We start from the raw sequence: 16,352 nt of genomic DNA on the forward strand, positions 1-16,352 counted from the left end.
TTAGTTTGTTTTTATTCAGTCCACGAACATTTTTTACAAATTGGCTCATACCACTTTGACTATTATAAAAAGTTTCACGGTGTACTGTAGTAGAAGTGGATGCTTTCCTCGTCTATATTTCATATTTTCTCCAGCAATGCGTTTTCTGGCCGCGCGTGGCGCTACACATCTCTGTTCCCCCCTCTCTCTCGCTCACTCGCTCTCTCGTTCACACACGGGCACAGGAGTGCGCGAGACAGCAATGGAGAGGTGGAGAAGCGACTGTTTTCTTTGTCATTTTTAAACTCCGAGATCCGCATCGATGACACGATTCGCATCCAGTCGCGTACAACGCTATTCCCGATGCGCTCGGAAACGGAAAGCAGCTTCTCACAGGTACAGTACGGACACTTTTATCTTCTCCTGGCTTGGGTGTAATGGGGGTTTGCGGTAGCGGAGGGAGAGAGATGAAATGTGCCGTCGCTTTTTCGCTGCTCGTGTTTGAATCACACGCTCGGTTTATAAACCGCTAGCGCTGGGTTTTCGATCCCCGCGAGGACGATCGATCGGGATGCGCGTGTTTGGAGTGTGCAAAAAATCAGTGTTGCAAAGTTGCATACTAGTCGCTGGGCTGCGGAAGGGCCTGGCTATGTGTGTGTGTGTGTGGAGTTTGTTTCTTACTTCCCCCTCCCCCATCCGCTCCTGCTGCTGAGGCCGAGACATGAATGCGATGAATGTGGGGCTCACTTCAAAGCGAATCGGGAGGGCAGCGAGAGGGGTGTTGTAATGTCGTTAACGAAGGAAAAAACGCGAGGAAGCGATCTGCTTTTAGATCCCCGCTTTTTATGATGTTCCACCACACGAGCGGAATGAGTGTGTATTGGTTTTAATTGTGATTTAATGATTAGCGCGTTATAACAGCGTGTTCGCGCACTAGTTGAGTCGGATCGCTTCAGTTGTAGCGAACAAGCTAGCTAGCAATGTCGGCTAACGTACTCGAAGATGGTGAAAGTGTTTTTCGCCATCTCCGTTCACTTCTTAGGGAAGGTCTCGCGCCGCACGTACTTCCTTCCCTCGTTCGTTACGTTTTCCTTTGATGTTTTTGCTTTTCAATGCCTTTATTTGTGTTACCGTAGGTTGTTTATTTGTAGCCTCTAGTGTCTTGCTGCTTCAGTCTACAATTCTAGCTTTATTTTATACACATTTACGTTTGTCTGCGATGGATTTATTGTGGTGTGGATAAAACACGACGGGTGATAAACTCGTGTCGTGTGTGTATGTGTGTGTGCACGTACGTGTACTTGGGTGCTGGATTATCCAACTAACTTAACGGGTTGCAGTTATATAGTTTCCTTAAAAGTTTAAGCTTGTACAGTAATCGTTAGGCTTGGACACGGATAGCTCGAGGCTTCTTTTCTCTGTAACTCGGTTATCGACAACATATCAGATCTGTTTGGCAGGCAGTCACAGGTTTTAAGGTCGAAACATGAAAGTGTTGGATTTATGGCCTGTCACAGGTGAGTTAAATGGTTTGTGATGGTTTGCTTTTTTGCTATCTTTGCTTCAAGATAGCCGCCTCAGGTCATTTGTTAGGTTTGATGATAAAGTGTTAATTAAACGTACGTGGCACAGACAAGAAAAGGTTATTAGTTGTCATGTTGTTTGTCTTAAACTGACATTAAATTGAAATGTCCATACAATAGTGTGTTCTCTTATGAAACTTGCAGACAAATGTGATCACGCGACTTGATGGGCTTTATTGACTTTATAGACCATTTGCCAAGTGGGTTTCCTCTTTAAATCTAATAGCTGTTGAATACATACTTGGGAATATACTGAAGACATGACAATTTAATAACAGAGCTAGCTTTGCATGCCAGCAGTTATTTAACATAGATTCAAGATGGCTCAAACCTTTATTTAATGTTTCTCTCATTGCCTTTTTTTCTCACAGGAGGAATTCTTTAGCCGTGGCATTAAAAGGAGTCTGGATATAAACTTTCTGGCTTGTGGGCTGTACTGGGACGGGGTGCATGGACACTGTGAGAATGAGTGTAAACGAAAAGGGCTGTTATCTGACAGATCTGGGTGGCAGCTTCACTGAGAATGCCCCCAGACCCCCGGTCCCCGGTGAGGAGGGCGATCTGGTGTCCAGCGATGGGCGGCAATACGGCCACAGTTTTTACTCCTCCAAGAGCGAGATCCTCAAGAACGAGGCCTCCATAGCTACGCCCAGGAGACCCGATTTGGATCTGGGCTACGAGCCCGAGGGCAGCGCTTCCCCGACGCCACCCTACCTGAAGTGGGCCGAGTCGTTGCACTCTCTGCTGGACGATCAAGACGGCATCCACTTGTTCAGGACTTTCCTAAAACAGGAGGGTTGCGCCGACATGCTGGACTTCTGGTTCGCCTGCAGCGGCTTCCGGAAGCAGGAGACGAACGAAGGCAACGAGGAGAAGATGCTTAAACTCGCGAAAGCCATTTATAAAAAGTACATATTGGATAACAACGGGATTGTGTCGAGGCAGATCAAACCGGCCACCAAAAGCTTCATCAAGGACTGCGTGATGAAGCTTCACATCGATCCCGCTATGTTCGACCAGGCTCAGACGGAGATTCAGACTATGATGGAGGAGAACACCTACCCTTTGTTTTTGAAGTCCGACATATATTTGGAATACACCAGGACGGGTGGGGAAAGTCCCAAACTGTTCAGTGACCAGAGCTCGGTGTCGGGAAATGGCAGAGTCTTGCCGGGGCATTTGTCAACTGTGAAGGAGGACGAAGAATGGAGGTGCGACCAGGGCCAGGACCATCACCCGGAAAGTGATCCCACCCCGAGCAACAGGCTGACCCAGAAGCTGCTTTTGGAGACCGTACCTCAACGGGTGGCCACCAGTAAGAGATATCACGACAACCTTGAATACAGGTAAATCTCACTAGCTTTGAAAAGCGTCTCTCTCTCTCTCTCTCTCTTTTCCTGTCTGCCTCTTCCCCGCCTTTCTCCCGGTGCAGGCGCAGTCAGAAGAAAAAGATAAAAAGCGAATCTGAGTTAAGCGCAGCCCTCCACAGGAGATGAGAGGAATGCAGATTAGGCAGAAACCTCTAAGTAACTGTGACTGTGGTTGCAAGACAGATACCAGGAAGCAGCGGTGTCTTTACCTACTGCGAGTTGGTGCAAGTGGGTTCTCTTTGTGTTCTCCATGCAGGTGTCTCTTGAATGGCAGTCTTTTGAGGTAGAATAAAGGTTTCTTCAGGAGAACCGCAACATGAATTCTCTTTAGAAGGCGCACAAAAGAGAAACCGTATTGAATATTTGCAAAAAAAGTAAAAATGCACACGGTCTGAAGAAAGGTTTAAGTATTCGTGTACCTGATGGCTCTGGGTATGTTTTGTGTATCTCCAAGCCCACAGCTGTATGTTTAGATAGCTATCTCCCTTTTGTCCCGAATCGCCCGTAGTTTGCCCGCAGAACAATAATATCGGAATGCGTGTTTTAGGGATTGTGAAGTTTTGTGCTCAGACATTCCTACGGCATTGCTCGCCACCAGTTGTGATGGCTCATTGTGAGCTTTTAGTGTGGGGAATTCTAGTTCGCATTGTGCGTCGCGCAGACATCGTTTAATCTGCAGAGGCCGATTTTTAAGCCGTGCTGTGAAATTTACAGCAAATCGCTTGATGCATCAGAGCCTCGAGTCCTTCCATATGAGCAAAATGGGATTTGGAGATGTGACTGCTAAATACTTTAATCCTTGTCCTGCTGGAATAGAAAGCCGTGCATGTGGGCCTTTGAACAGTGTCTGAAGAAGATTACAAAGCTTTCTGTGATTTTAAAAGCAAATATCGACAGGTGCTTTCAAAGTGACGATTTAAAGGAAACGCAGTGCTATACAGTGATTTTTACCATAAGTGTGGGTTGTTCTCAGGCATATGTGACCCTGTCTGAAAGACTCAGCTATAGTAACTTTTTATGATTTGGTGTTTCTTTACATAAAATCATCTTACATAGTCTTAAGAACATTATGTGAAAAATAACCATGATATCTTTAATATTAACTAAGTAACGGCACATCAAAAATTTAAATAAGATAATTTATAGTTGAAATCAAACTTTGATGCTCCTAATCTCAAAATTAGATTGAGACTTTAGCCTGGATTACAGACAGGGTCACATAGGTGAAGAGCCTATAACCCAAATGACTATAAGCACTGATTTATGTGGCATGTTGCTAGTACAAAAATGGCAGCAATTTGTAAGGTGTAATGTACAGTCAATAGGTCAGTATTACAAAATAAACATCGAAATGGTTTTAGAACCTAGTAAATGATTCGTCTTATTGCATTGAATTCGTAAAGAATAGTTGTGGAATTAAAATTGTTAATTTGTGAAAGGACATAATAAACGCAACAGTGCAGTTTGCAAGGGACAATGGTCAAATATATTTGACAACAAAATGAGAGCTGTGCAATAAATGTTAAAGATATCAATGTTTGATAATTAGTATGGTGTAAACTCTTCCTACCTAATATATAAACATACCTTTGTAGACGAAAACACACTTATTGTTGACTCCTTAGACAAAATGTTAAATGCTGATTCATTTGTGATAAAATTGTCTGCTAAACGAATAAGGGGCTGTTCACATGTCGCGCTTAAAAACGTGTTGAGAACACTAGGCGCGTAGGTTTTCTGTCACATGTGCGGTGCGCTTGCGGCATTCTGAAAAGTTGATATGTTTTTAACTGGATGCGGTGCGGACGCGCCTGGCAAAAACGAGTGCATCGAAAGGCATGCCCCTACATTTGAAATAACGAACTTGAGCGCGCAAAAGACGCGATATGTGAATCAAGACTAAATGTAGTTGTTATTGTAATAGTTTTGTTAAAAAAAAAAATGTTTAAGTTCCAAACTGTCGTCTATAGACGGTTTTAGCAGTAAAAACAAACACGCAGCTTTCGTGGTCATCACGTAAATTCCGGTAAACTCTGTGAAGAATAAGTTACAACAAAGTCCTTGAAAACTAGTTTATTCATATAACAAGCAAAATAAACAACACATAGATTACATAGGAACTCAAAACATTTCTTATTTTCGATGAGGTATTTGTTTAAGAGTCTAGTCAGACCATTAAACAAACAGAAACCAGAAGTAAAGTTCGGACCGAACGTTTATTGCGTCACCGCACGTGCGCCCGATAAAACGGTCTATATATATATATATATATATATATATATATATATATATATATATATATATATATATATATATATATATATATATATATATATATATTATTATTATTATACTTGTACATACACAGACAGTAAACGCATGCGCATTGCGACAAAATGCGAAGCATCTTTTGGCCTACAAGCTACATTCTCCTGTACGCGCTTGCGCCACCTATCCGGCACTGGCGGTTACAAAAGCCTGGCAGTGCACACGTACTATTCTGATGTCGAAAATATGCACTGCATGGGGACACTCGCGTGTGTTTAAAAACTAAACTATACTTCTAGCTTCAGTGGATTTATTTAAAATGTGCTTTCACAGGTGTGCGTTTATTAGCATTTTACAGTGACTTCAAGCCCAGCTCAGCCAATCAGAATTTAGAGTGGGTTTTACAATAGACGAATTTCTTAGCACAGTGTCTTTTTTCCTTTTATCAAAGCTAAAGCTTAAATTCTAAGCGGGCATTGAAGAGCAGGAGGCGGATTTACACAGCCTGATTTAGCTTCTGTAAAATGCTCAGGCATACATTGTGTTCTGCCGCTCTGATGTGCTAAACTGCACTGTGTCTCTGTTGGCACTCCTCCCGCAAAGAGATTGAAAATTGTGGAAATGTGCCCCTAGAAGTTGACCCAGTTTTCTCTCAACCGTCTGAGACGAACCTTGACATCTGTTGATGATGCAGTAACCCTGATCTGTCCAAACTCTCAACTCTTTAGACGTTCAGGTAAGCTTTAAGCATCAGAAACATCCCCAGGAGTCTTACAAAAGGATGCGCGTCTGCATTTCAGAACGTTTCTCTGCCGCTTCTTCCTTTTCTCCTTTTGACTTGCGTCTTCTAGCAGTTTATGTTTAGCGTTAAAAGGCTCTGTTTAGCATTTTAATTTTTAGAAAACTGTTAAAGGGTACCTTTTAACAAGCCATAACATGACAAAATGAAAGGCTGATATTCTTAAACCACAGAAACACCCTCCACACTCCACCCAGCTGAACGTATGTTCCATTGCCTCTGGACCTGATGTGTTTTTAATTAGCGGGAGCAATGTATTTGTGAAGTTGTTCTCAAATGATTTTTTCATTAGGCCTACATGAAGTTTTTGGCCGGAATTACAGAAAGACACCACGCTTATTTTTTAAATAGCCTTTCAGGTCAGCGCTTAAGGGTTTTGTGCGTTTAAATTTTGCAGGCGTCATGTGTCTTTGATTTGCTGGGAAAAATCAGAAGTGAGAAAATTCAGACGTTTAGTTTGGAAACGTAGTCTCGGTTAGTTTTGTATTGCTGATTTTCGGTGTGGTGCAATGTTTGTGCAAAGTGTTTGACCGGAAATAAAACCATGTGCAAACGATACCAAGAGCTTGTGGTCGAAAATGAAACTAAACTAAAATCTGAAACCGTTTTGCAGTGAGAAGTCTGTTCTAGGCTAGATCGATATAAAAAAAATCTATAGCACCGCTAATGTTTGTGATCTCCTGAAGCAAAGGTTTTAACTTTCTTAATGGGATTATTATGGGTGTTATAATATATTTTTATTATGTTTATAGTTGGGCTGCACAATATTGGGGAAGGGGGTATAGTGTTGTGGAGGGTTTCCAGCAGAAAATTTGTTACATAAGGTGTTGGACGGGATGGGCGGTGCTGGGGGGCGTGCAATCAAAAGACTCAAATGAAACTTCATTTTGAAGAAACTATGACAGAAAATGAACACATACTAGATTATTAATGAATCTAATGTTTTTAACTATTACCTCTGATGGGAATAGCTGCGTGATGAAGTGAAACTAAAGGGTTAATAAACACAAACTGAAGCAGATGTTGTAGAACGTCTGGCAAACGATGGTAGGTAGTGCAAAGATTGTAAAAACTGATTATTTCATCCTATTAATTAAATTATCTTAAAGGAGTGTTACTACTGTAGCATGAAAATAATGCACATAAATAACGTGAGCAAGATCGGCGCGCAACAATTATATCGAATCAACAATTTTATTGCGATATATTGTGCTCCTTTATATGTGGGATACGTGTTCTGGATTATTAACCGTTTTGTCTTTGGCTCAGTTTGGCTCTAATATTAAGATATTATAAATAGTAGGGTTGCTCGATTATGTGCAAAAACATAATCACGGTTATTTGGGTAAAAAAAAGTATAATGCAATTATTTAACACGATTGCTCACTGACTTTGAAAATGCATACTTAACTTTTTTATTACGTAAGTGTTGCAATAGGTTACACGTGTTAAAGCACTGGTGCCTTCGAAGTGCCTTACAAACTATCGGTCCAGCAGCACACAATTTGTATATTAATCGCAAAATAAGGGTTGGTTTCCCAGACAGGGCTTATCCTAGTCTAAGACTAAAATGCATGTTTGAGCTGCTTTAATTTAAAAACACCTTGTACTTAAATAGCTCAACATATATTAGTGCTATTGTTTGGTCTCAAGATGCACACCTGTAGTGTTTTTTGTAAGGTATGTTTGTAAAATGACCTTAAATGACCTAATATAACTAAGGCTTAGGCCTGGATTAACCTAAACCCTGTCCAGGAAACCACCCCTATTTGTTTTACCTCGATTACGTTTAATCGCACAGCCCTAATAAATAGTTTTATTTGTAGTTTAGTATTTCAATGAAATAATTTTTGTATATTTAGCACACATTTAAGGGCCGGTCACATTGTAACGATAACTACAACTATAAAAAATATAGTTTTGAAAATCTTTTTATATTAAAGAGAATATCGAAGTTCACACCACAACTATAACGATAAAGATACATTGAACGATATCGTTGGGATCACTTTCTGAGCGGTTTTTCCCACACCTGCTGAACAATAAACAATTCACAGCCAATCAAATTTATTTGAACTTACACTTGAAATGGCAGTGGAGCTCATTGTTGAGTTCCATAACATAAAAGTACCCCAAGTATCCAGCGCTGATGCAGTTGCTTTAAAATTCAGTACATAATGTTTTTTTCCTCCCACACTGACTACGCCAAAAGGTAAGGTATTATTACACAAACTACTAGATTCACTGAGTATGTTGTTTACATGCACAGAATAAGCGGATAACTATCAAAAATCTGCTTATTATAAAAAATGCGTTTACATGGGACTTGGAGATTTGTCAGGTTTCTCGCAGGCAGTGACGTCACCGCCTATAGTACATAATAGTCGATCAAAAAGCAGACGGCATATCTGTCTAAAGCTATATTGTTTTATCTCTTTTTGTGTCTCCAGAACCTGTAAAAATAACATCATTTTTATTTTCGCAGTTTCCATGCCAACTGCTTTAGTAGAGCAGAGACTTTTATGCTTTACTTTGTGCTTACTTCCGCGTCTGACGTTTATCTTTCGCGGAGACATGCGCACATGGACAAAACCGTGAGAAACGCGCAAGGTGTCACGCGAAATCGGGGTAATGAGCAAAAAATTACCTGCACCGATTGGTTTTTGCGTAACCCGTTTATGGGCTTTTTCCCAATTACAGAAAAACATTTTACGCGTTTACAGGACCCCACGTGTTATCGGTATATTAAGCATAATCGGCATAAAACTGTGCATGTAAACTCACTTATTGTTTAGAGTTACGCGAAACGCAGTGTGTTGAATACATCTGGTTACCCACTGTGTAAATGCAATGCATATTTACATATTCAGTGACACTTTTGCAACAATTGCAAACATTTTTATTACAAGAGACATCCAATATTAGTTAAAGCCATTAAAGGCAAGTGATTTGCACGAATGGCCAGCGCGTAAGCGTATTAGCATAAAGTTAGCGTTATGATGTGTACGCTAATATATTTAACGTTATAGTTATCGTTATAATGTAAACGGCCCTTTAGTCAGTGTTTGCTAGTTGATTTGCCTAATGTGTGGCTCTTTAAGAGGTGAAGTGTAATGTGAACGACGGTCTCTTTTACCTGTGCTGTTAAACACAGAGATGCCTTTGAGGGTTTAATCTGTAGGAGTCTGGAGTCAGCTGTGATCACATGCAAAATGAGATGACAAAGAGCTCATAATTATTCTGAGTGTGGGGAGGTGCACAAATCTAAGGAGCAGCGATGTGGCCTGGATCTAGGTAATGGTTTCTTTCAAATGCGCATCGTGCTTTTGTCCCAGCAGAGTTGCTTTAGATGCAGGGATTTTTAAGTGGTAATGGGCTGCAAGGGGAGGCAGTTAAATCCTAATTTGCCTGTGCTTTTTTTATATGATAGCGAGTTTTCTTTTCATGAGAGACGTCACAGTAATTAATGTGTTGGATTCAGGCAAGGTATGTTATTGGGGGGAAAGGAGGCGATCGATTAGTTTTGAATGGTGGTAATGATTCAGAGATTCCTGATGCCCCCTGTCTGTTTTAGAGCCTTTGTTTTGTACAGAATCAAATAGAATGGGGAATGCTGGGCATGTGGAGCGAGCTGCTAAAGGCTGGGCTCGTCTCTGAAGGCTTCTGGCTTTCTCTTATACTGTGAATATTGACATGGCTGCTGCTTGAATCATTAGAAGACCGTGGATGGGTTGAGAGTGAGGGATAATCACTGGAGACTGCAGAGATCCAGAGTGTCTCACTCCCTTTTCTCCGTTTCTCGCTTTCTGTCTGTTTCTTTCTATTCTCTGTTTAGACTGGCAATAAAGAGTTGCTTCTGTCTCACTGGCGAATTGTTCAAACAGTGCCTAGCCGTTCCTAACCACCACACAATAAATAAGCCTTGTTTGCAATTTCCTATCATTCTTTGTAAACAAAGCGAAAATACCACAGCAAAGATACAACAGATTGTAAAAATTTTGAAAACTTCCTGCTTTTATGGTGGTTGCTTTAATCAAGTAATGTAACACTTTAACAAAAAAAACGTTGCATCACAGTATCTACAGGTATACCTTAAACTAGGGCTGCACGATATTGAAGAAAAAGGTCATAACTTGCTAAATGATGCGGTATGTTATAAGTCAATTTGAATGTTAATAAAATATATTTAAAAGCGTAAATGATATAAACACATACATGCTAAACATCACTAAAAGTAGGGGTGGGCTATATGACCAAAATCTTCTATCACGATAGGATTCATTTTATATTAGGGCTGGGTAAAAATATCGATTCATCAATGCATTGCAATTATTTGTTTCTCAATTCAATATCGATTCATCAAATTCTATGAATCGATTCAGCCCCCCCCGGCCAGTGGCGGCGCTGTGGGCAACACTCTAGTGAGAGCATTCAGCCTTGTACAAGACGCGCTATATCAAAACAGAAAGATCAAAGATGTCAAACAGCAGCACTTCTTTCAAGCCTGCACCATCAACGTGATCAAACATTAGCAGAGGTGGAAAGAAACAAATTACATTTACTCATGGTACTGTGAATGAGTAGTTTTTTGTGTACTTTTACTTTTTTGAGTAGTTTTTAAAATGTGTACTTTTACTTAAGTATGTTTTGTTTGAAGTATTGTACTTCGCTACATTTTAAATCATATCCGTTACAGAGTATATTTTTTTTAAAGCAAGGTGATAAAGACGCGCAACGGATGATTGATGGGCGGGGGAACGCGCAAAAAGAACCATGGAGACGGACGAGACAGGCGCGCGCTAATGCAGACCCGCCTCAGTTCAAATCTTATGAAAGAAACCCCTGGTCATATTTAAGCGACCACTTTCCACTGACGCGAAGCGAGTGTTTCATTCCTATGAAAGGTAGGATTCATGCTCTCGAGTACGAAATTGCAGACCGGGGTTTAATGCTCATTTGCACGACGCGTTTTTAATACAATGCGCATTATCCATCGCAGTCTAGCAGCTTCGCGTCAAGTCAAACACAACTTCAGAACGTCCTCGAAAATGCGCAGCTCATTAGACATTGCAGAGAGAGAGAGAGAGAGAGAGAGAGAGAGAGAGAGAGAGAGAATAAAGGTCTGACATCAGGTACCCAGGTCAGGGACGCTAGAAGACAATAAACGTGTCAAAAGTATGACATGGCACTCATCTAATTATATGCTCATTTAAACTAGATATATAGTTTAATAAAATAATGTATGTTACCAGCAATACATCAATTACAACCTTACAGTGATTGTATTTACAAGCTGCTGACCACCTTCAAAAGTGCATAACTCACATGTAAAATCATTAAATAATTCCTTAAATGTTTCTTAGTTTAAAAAAGCTTTTTATTTTATTAACTTTTTGTTATTGCACTTTAATTGTAAAGATGTTCCTACAATTAAAAATAACTAGTTTGAGATTTATATTCCCTTGTCGTTTTTGAACTATACTAAAATCCTCCACCTCTCCCCGCTGTAAAAAAAGTAACTTTTTAATGATTTACTTTTTACTTTTACTTGAGTAGATTTTTAGACCAGTAACTTTACTTTTACTTGAGTAAAATATTTTAGTACTTTTTCCACCTCTGAACATTAGTAATACTACACACATTATTTAAAAATATACTCGGGTACTTAATTGCTTGTGTATTTACTTATTGTTGAATCGATATCGAAGGAAGTAAATCAATATTGAATTGAATCGAATTGAATCGAAGCCTCAAGAATCGAAATCGAATCGAATTGTGAAATTGCTAACAATACCCAGCCCTATTTTATATCATGTTTTTTTTATGTTTTAATAAGGTTAAAATCTTTAATACCATAGAAATGTTCATAATTCACACAAAAAACTTATACAAGCATAAAAAGAAGATAAAAAGAAACAAAACTTAAGCTCTCTGAAGATAAACAGTCAACGATAAAGGAATGATAATAAATAATTATGTATGGATTAGGGCTGAACGATACATCGAATTTTCATCGTCATCGCGATATGAACTCACGAGATGAACACATCGCAACAGACAGCCTTGACGCGATGAATGAAGGGAAAACGGTAAGCGCATGTAATAAACATTTGACCTATCACGTTTAGTCCTGGTTTGCGCGTTCATGCTAGGGCTGTGCAATTAATCGTTTTTCGATTTCAATTTCGATTTTTGCACATTTCGATTGCAAAAACAAGATAATCGAGGGAGATCGATTAGTGTGCCGCATTTCTGTTATTTCGTTTTGAGACATTAATCCAGCGCGTCATAAGTAGCTGCGCCTCGCACACAAAGTAGAAATCCTCGTGTATTTGTTCAGTTTTATGCTTTTCAAGCGAGCGGAGGCAAACTATCACTCACGTTTAAAATATTATCAGCTGGATTGTGGCGCCGATCTCTGTCTCTCTCTCTCTCTCTCACACACGTGCAGAGAGCTGCGCGCACAGGCATCTGTTTAAAGTCAGACCACTAGGTAATAATCCTGTTTATTTTTGTAAAGTTATATGCATTTCAAGCGATCGTGTTTAAAACGTGAATCGCGTTCTGCTGGCACTTAAACACTACTGCTTTGACACGTGTAGCCTTCTGCAGCAACACTAAACAATGCATTGAATGTATGCAGGGCTTGACATTAACACCCGCCAAATGCGGGTAGATTTCGGCTGCGGCGGGTAAGACAATCTCACTAGCCACTTTGGCTGGTTGAATATACATTTTTGTAGTTTTCTTAAAAGTTATGCAAAATGATAACCAATGCGCAATTCGACACTGGGAAACTACAACTCCCATGAGCACTCCCTGCACCGAGCACAACACACAAAGACAGCGGAGCGTTGCGGACCAAAGCGCCACCTCCCAGAGAGCGCGCCAGAGGTGATGGATTAGCGAATGCACAAGAGGACGCAGTCTGAGCGCATACACACTTCGGGAAAGACAAAACAATTGCATGGAAGTGATTAGAGAGATATATATTGCGTGCACATTCTCAGGGCAAGAGCAGAGAGAAATTCAGCGCATACCTGAATGCACACGAAATCAAAGGAAACCCGCCAGCTGAGAGGTTCGAACTTCGCGCATCATTTTAATGTAGGCTACTTTGGGCAACAATAATGCCCTCTCGACAGTAAGTCATTAAAAGTCTTAAATTACTTTTAACAGAAAACATGATCAAAAATATAAAATACAATCTGCATAAACAAGTTGAAAGTAAAATTCATGTACATTTCTTGACTGCTGTTGTTAATAAATATTTAAAGTGGTTGTCGAGGGGTTTTGTGTTTATCTTTTCAGTTAATCTTCTACACCCCTGCTCCACTTTTAATATATTCATTCTATGTAAATCTATTAATGCCTTACTGGACTGTTTTTATGCACCTAAATATATGATATGATCTATACTGATATACCTGGTATATACCAGCTAATAAATGTTGTTCTAATTTGGGTGGTCAGAGATTTGAAATTCATTCTGCATCTAATTTAGCTAAACCAAGTAAATTTGCTCGAATTAAAGTCATTTTAGGATGCCAAAGTCAAGTTTAATCATATAAAATGTATTTTACCAGCAACAAAATTGTGGCCTGTGAAAATGCTGAGTGGCTAGTAACTTTGGAAAACAACTAGCCATTTTGGCTGGTGAGCAAAAAAGTTAATGTCAAGCCCATGTATAAATGCATGTTTTACAGTCATTTAAGTAATCGTGTTAAATAATCGAGATTAAGATTTTTATCAAAACAATCGGGATTATGATTTTTCTCATAATCGAGCAGCCCTAGTTCATGCTATTAGGCCAATCAGGGGAACCCCCAAGTCAGCTACGCTCAGATTGATTTGTGAGGTGTCAGTTGCGACGCTGTGCCTGTCAGCAAAAACGATGGCGGAGGAAGGAGAGAAGAGTGAGGAAAATGTGTTGTCAGACGAAGACCTTGTGGTGAAAAGGAACAGCACTTCAGCTATATCATGGAATTATTTTGGATTTAGGAGAGATGACGCCGCAAACACAGGTACTGTGGAAGCGGTGATTCACATATTGGGTCTATTGCGTGCTCAAGTTCATTATTTCAAATGTAGGCGCGCAGTATGTGCGCTCTGGAAGCGCCGCGGTGCGACGCGCTCGTTTTTCCAGGCTGTTCAAAAACATTTTAACTTTTCAGAATGACACAAGCGCAGCGTGCAGGTCATGTGACAATAACCTACGTGTCTAGCGTTTTTCATGCGTTTTTATGCGCGACATGTGAATGGCTCCTAAAACATGAAAAAATATAAAATATTTATCGCAACTCACATCGTCATCGCAACATTAAACAATGTCACCGCGCATCGCAACTTTTCCTCACATCGTGCAGCCCTAGTATGGATGTGTGTATATATGTATAGATTTTCTCTCAATGCAGTTTGATTAAAAAGTGACAGATAGGAGCAAAATTAGGTAACTTCCCCTTTAAGACCAAAGTCCGGATCAATACACTGTTACAAGTGCGCTTTCTCTTTTAGCTGTACACTTTCTCTTAAGACCTTGTGGTCGTGTTTATGAGGATACTTGTAAAGATGGGAATTTTGACGCATATGTGTATTTAAGGCCAATAAAGCGAGAAAATGCTCACGAGCTTAATAAGCAGCGGTTGCGCGACTTGTGTGCTTCTCACACACAGAAGAGCGCACGCATATAAATGTTTGTGTTTTAATGGCTTAAAATAACTTGTTTTAAAATTGTGGTACTTACCGTATTTTTCGGACTATAAGTCACACTTTTTTTCATAGTTTGGCTGGTCCTGCGACTTATAGTCAGGTGCGACTTATGTCAAAATTAATTCATACTGACCAACATGAACCAAAAGAAAGCCATCTACAGCCATGAGAGGGCGCTGTATGTTGCTCCTGTAGCCTACCCCTGAAAAAAACTGTTAACTGGAACATTAACTTAAAGGAACAGTATGTAAGAAATTTATATCAATTAATCATAAAATGTCCCTGATATGTCACTAGACATTAAGAAATAATTTTCATTTCAAATACTTATATCACTGACAGTGGTCTGGCCAGGATATTGTCATTTAAAAAGTGGAGTTGCAGCCCTCAACTGATGTTTATGTTGTCATTTTGTGTATTGGCCACCAGTTGTGTGATTGCAGTACCAGTTTTAGCCACTAGTTTTGTTATTGCAATACCAGTTTTGGCCACAATCCTACATACTGTTCCTTTAAAGACAATAGAGAAAGACTTAACAAACAAAATGCCCCCCAAAAGAATAATAATTTTCTAAATGAATGCGACTTATAGTCCAAAGCGACTTGTATATGTTTTTTCCTCTTCATGACACATTTTTTGATTGATGCGACTTATACTCCAGAGCGACTTATAGTCCGGTAAATACGTGTACAAACATTATTGATGCAACTAGTAATGCTTTGTTGATATAAAGCAATCTGTCGCACATGTAGATGGTACAGGTGAGTTTAAACAATAATGTGCTAGGGGCTGGGCGGTATATCAAGTTTTGGTAATGTATCAGTATTTTTACGGTAACGTAATACAGGATGAGATAATTCCGTCGATATCGGTTTGAGGTGTTTTGACCCTTTTTTGCAACAAAAGCTGTGCCACAAATGCACACTGAGATCAGTCGTAAGCTTTTAAACCAGCTCACATGGGATACAGATGTATGTTTTCAAACAGAAAGGAAAACCCAGTCTTTGAAATTATTTTCTTCATACGGTGTTTTAATAAAAAATGATTGTGACATCTAACCAGAGTTTTTGACTTTCATGTAAACTAGTATTCAACTTTGTTATCACAGATAGTTTTCAAATCATGATTAGATGCAAATCATTTTGACAGGTACAGTTTAATTACACAAAATGTAATATAATATGTCTTTTATTAACATATATGATATTATATATACAAATTATGTAACCAAATAGTGTGTTCGTGACTTTTAAGTGTCTTGTCTTTTTCTTAAAACCAAAATTAAACAGGTTTTCCTCATAGAAGGTTTGCATTAATAAAAATGAGCTTATAAAATATTTCAAATCAATATTTAATGTTCCTTACCTGACTTATGAGGTAAATAGCCATTTAATAAGCGGGATAATGTTGTTATTGTGAAATAAGATTACACTGTCGGGGCATATTTCTGACTGCCTACAATTATCCCTTACTTGTTACACCCCTAGTTTCAAAACAATTTTAACACCCAATATTTTAATATAAAATGTATCTTGCTGCATTTTACAACTGGGTATGTAAAAAGAGGTGATGAGTAAACTGTTACTCACTTAAGGAGGAATCAGTATTTCAAAGCGGCCTACCTTTTCTTCATTGCCACATGTT

General features: G+C 39.5%; 1 protein-coding gene across 4 annotated transcripts in view; it reads left to right on the plus strand.

Annotated features, from left to right (window-relative positions):
* axin1 (axin 1) overlaps positions 1 to 16,352 on the plus strand; it is a 43,853-nt gene that overhangs the window by 10,448 nt on the left and 17,053 nt on the right. The window contains exons 1-2 of one of the 4 annotated variants that reach the window (XM_055190268.2): positions 179 to 375; positions 1,934 to 2,908. In XM_055190268.2, the coding sequence (XP_055046243.2) occupies positions 2,013 to 2,908 (896 nt within the window). In that variant the 5' untranslated portion in view covers positions 179 to 375; positions 1,934 to 2,012. Of the gene's footprint in view, positions 1 to 178; positions 376 to 678; positions 1,497 to 1,933; positions 2,909 to 16,352 lie in introns of those variants that run through there. The other 3 variants (XM_055190292.2, XM_055190276.2, XM_055190284.2) reach the window with 3 other exon arrangements.

Source organism: Misgurnus anguillicaudatus, chromosome 19 (genome assembly GCF_027580225.2).
Source record: "Misgurnus anguillicaudatus chromosome 19, ASM2758022v2, whole genome shotgun sequence".
Lineage (NCBI taxonomy): Eukaryota > Metazoa > Chordata > Actinopteri > Cypriniformes > Cobitidae > Misgurnus > Misgurnus anguillicaudatus.